The 2,958-nt window shown below is 52.8% G+C and overlaps 1 protein-coding gene across 1 annotated transcript; it reads left to right on the top strand.

The window, feature by feature from the left end:
- The first annotated feature begins 1,110 nt into the window (after positions 1-1,110).
- LOC100901812 (terminal nucleotidyltransferase 5C) lies at positions 1,111-2,394 on the top strand. Its single transcript, XM_003739224.2, has one exon. The coding sequence runs from the start codon at positions 1,111-1,113 to the stop codon at positions 2,392-2,394; it is 1,284 nt and encodes a 427-aa protein (XP_003739272.2).
- Positions 2,395-2,958: the final 564 nt, after the last annotated feature.

The raw sequence follows: 2,958 nt of genomic DNA, 5'->3' as shown, positions 1-2,958 counted from the left end.
TGTGCTCTTCCGTGCCTCTCGAGGAAGCTTCTGATTGCCCCGTGGTTCCCAACAACTCCTTGAGCCTCGTTGGGTTTTCCGCTAGCCAATGTTGAGCCGATGGAGAAGGTCCGCGCCGTCGCCTGCCTCACCGGCACTGGGTTCTTGCTCGGTTGCGGTGGATTGTCCCATCTTTTTGGCTCAGAGGATGCAGAGCTCGCCCTTACTTTCCGGACTGCGCAAGACGATCAGCGCCGTGCAAGAATTTATTGTTCCCCCTGGTCGATATACCTACATCGGATTCTCTGATGATGGGTCAGCGGCTTTTTACGCCCAGCGTTGCTTTTAGCGCCATATCGATCTTGATCGTCGAATGCGCACTGATTTTTGGATCTCAGGGCGAGGGATAATAAGTTCCGTAAAATAGGCGCGAATGATGACCATGACCGCAGGCTTATCCCGCTTGTTTTCTTCAGCCTCGGTCGCGGAGTTCATCACCGGATCCGGTTTGCTGCCGAGCGAATGTCCCCATTGAATTCCCGTCTGATCTCTGGATCCCAATCGTCCACAGATAGACTCGAAAAACACACGGCGCGAGGCGAGCTCCGGAACAGCCTTGTCAGCGGGAGGAAAATTCCGTAAATCGAACCTTCCAGAATTGGCGTGGTGTCGATGATTTTGAAAACGGGAGGGAATCGGCATCAACAAGGAGTAGGAGCGAGCGGAGCTCGTCAAACAATGGAATCTACCAGTACGGTGCCAGAGTTCGTTCCGAAAAGTCAAGGACTCTCTCACTGCGCAAACAGAAGCAACAGCGTAAGCTCGTGCAGCAAGCGTAACACGCAAGGCCTTTTCAACTCTAGCCATGGATCGCGAAGAGATTGCTTTGCCTTAGGATTAGTCGGGGGATTCCTTTGTCCGCAATACTTTGAAGCAGCTGACGCTATTCGTCTCGGATTGCGAGGGCATTGACATTTTTTCCACTGAAATACGATTTACGGCCTCGAACAGGACGACGGCCGCGTTTGAGACGAGACCTTTCAATCTCTAGGGAACTCGACCACTTGACTTCGTTCGAGCGATTGATACTAATGGAATTTTCTCCGTTCTTTGCAGACTGAGAGCCCCGAAATGTTGATGGAAAACGGTCAGGACGGTCAACGGTTTGCCGTGTTGAGTTATGAGCAGGTGCGGCGCTTGGACAAGGTTATGAACGAGTCAGTTCCGATCAATGGCCGCGGAAACTTCCCAACCCTTGACGTGAAGCTGTCCGACCTTGTTCGTGTTGTACGTCGCAAGCTGGAGCATGAAAACGGGATTCACGTCCGAGACATTCGCGTCAACGGCGGCGTCGCCAGTCACGTGCTGTCGCCCGAGAACTCCGCATACAACGACCTGGACCTCATCTTTGCTGTTGATCTCTCCAACGGAAAGTCATTCGAAAAAGTCAAGAGTGCAGTGCTTGAGTCGTTGCTCGAGTTCCTGCCCGATGGAGCCTCGAGTCGCAAGCAGCGCATATCTTTGGCGAGTTTGAAGGAAGCCTACGTGCATAAAATGGTGAAGGTCACCGAAGGTGATCGTTGGTCGCTGATCTCATTGTCCAACTCGTCCGGGCGCAATGTCGAGCTCAAGTTCGTCGACAAAATGCGCCGCCAGTTCGAGTTCAGCGTCGACTCGTTCCAGATCATTCTCGACTCGCTGCTGCTCTTCTACGACTGCTCCAACATGACTATGTCGGATAACTTCTACCCAACCGTTGTAGCTGAATCAGTGTACGGAGATTACCAGGAAGCGTTGTACCACCTCCGCAAGAAGCTCATCGCCACCAGGAATCCCGAAGAGATCCGGGGCGGGGGCCTTTTCAAGTACTGTCATCTGCTCGTCCGAGACTACAAACCGGCTAAAGAGGAGCAATTGAAACAGTTGGAACGATACATGTGTTCCCGGTTCTTCATCGACTTCCCTGATCTCGCAAACCAACGACGCAAACTTGAATCTTACCTCACGAATCACTTCATCGGCGAAGAAGAGCGCGCCAACCGTTATACCTATCTGATGATCCTGCACCGAGTCGTCGACGAGTCCACAGTCTGTCTGATGGGTCACGAGCGGCGACAAACCCTCAATCTCATCGAGGAACTGGCCTCCCAGACCTATTACGAAGAAGTCCTATTGGCGTCGAGCAAACAGCATGGTGTCGCGTCGCAGGGATCCGGAGGTACTCAGATGCCCTTGGAACTCGGCCCCGGTGCTTTCGTTCAGTTCAGCAACGGTTACTACTACACGCCGTACGTGTCATCTTTGTCCCAATACGCCACCAACTGTGTCTGCAATTCCACGGGTAGCAGTCGGCCAAGCTCATCGGGGGCGTCGACGCCCACATCTGAAGGGTCAACTGGCAGCTGGACCTCGTAAAGAAACTGCGGCAACCCTGTGATCTCTAACTCTACAACGCGCGGCCATTCGTAGAATTTCGTTCCGACTCACTAAAGATTCTCCCGGTTACCTCTGTTTCCCGATCCGCGACCTCTTTCCCGCCTGCCTGCCTTCCCGCGCCCTGCCTCCACCTGCCCCTTATCCCAAATGAGCCAAGTCAAGTTCTCTCGGAGCGACCATTGTCGAGAACGAAACACGCAGCGAGAAGTATTAGCATGGAATCGAATCGCGTCGGGATACGAATGCAAGGAGGAAGATTATTCCGATGTTGAACCTCAACGAAAACGGAAATCGGACCCAGGACTTATCGGCAGCCCTGCTCCCGGAATTTTCCGTTCCTTAATGCAACGAGCTAGTGTCGTGGGATCTTCAGTTTCTCCCTCACGGATCGGACAGGAACCCATCTTCACGAGCTATCGCAAAGACGAATAATTCGAGCAAGCTGTGCAGAAAATCTGGAGGACAGAACGTTCGAGCATCAATTCCCGGAGAAAGGGGAGAAGAGAATTATAGAGAGATATATACTTTTGAGCGCGACGCAAA

The sequence above is a fragment of the Galendromus occidentalis genome, unplaced genomic scaffold (assembly GCF_000255335.2).
Source record: "Galendromus occidentalis unplaced genomic scaffold, Mocc_1.1 scf7180000076440, whole genome shotgun sequence".
NCBI lineage: Eukaryota > Metazoa > Arthropoda > Arachnida > Mesostigmata > Phytoseiidae > Galendromus > Galendromus occidentalis.
The sequence above is the reverse complement of the archived record's forward strand: the minus strand, read 5'-3'. Positions and strand labels throughout refer to the sequence as shown.

Bases quoted from the DNA above. Each gene is read 5' to 3' on its own strand.
- LOC100901812 (XM_003739224.2), top strand. From the start codon at position 1,111: ATGTTGATGGAAAACGGTCAGGACGGTCAACGGTTTGCCGTGTTGAGT.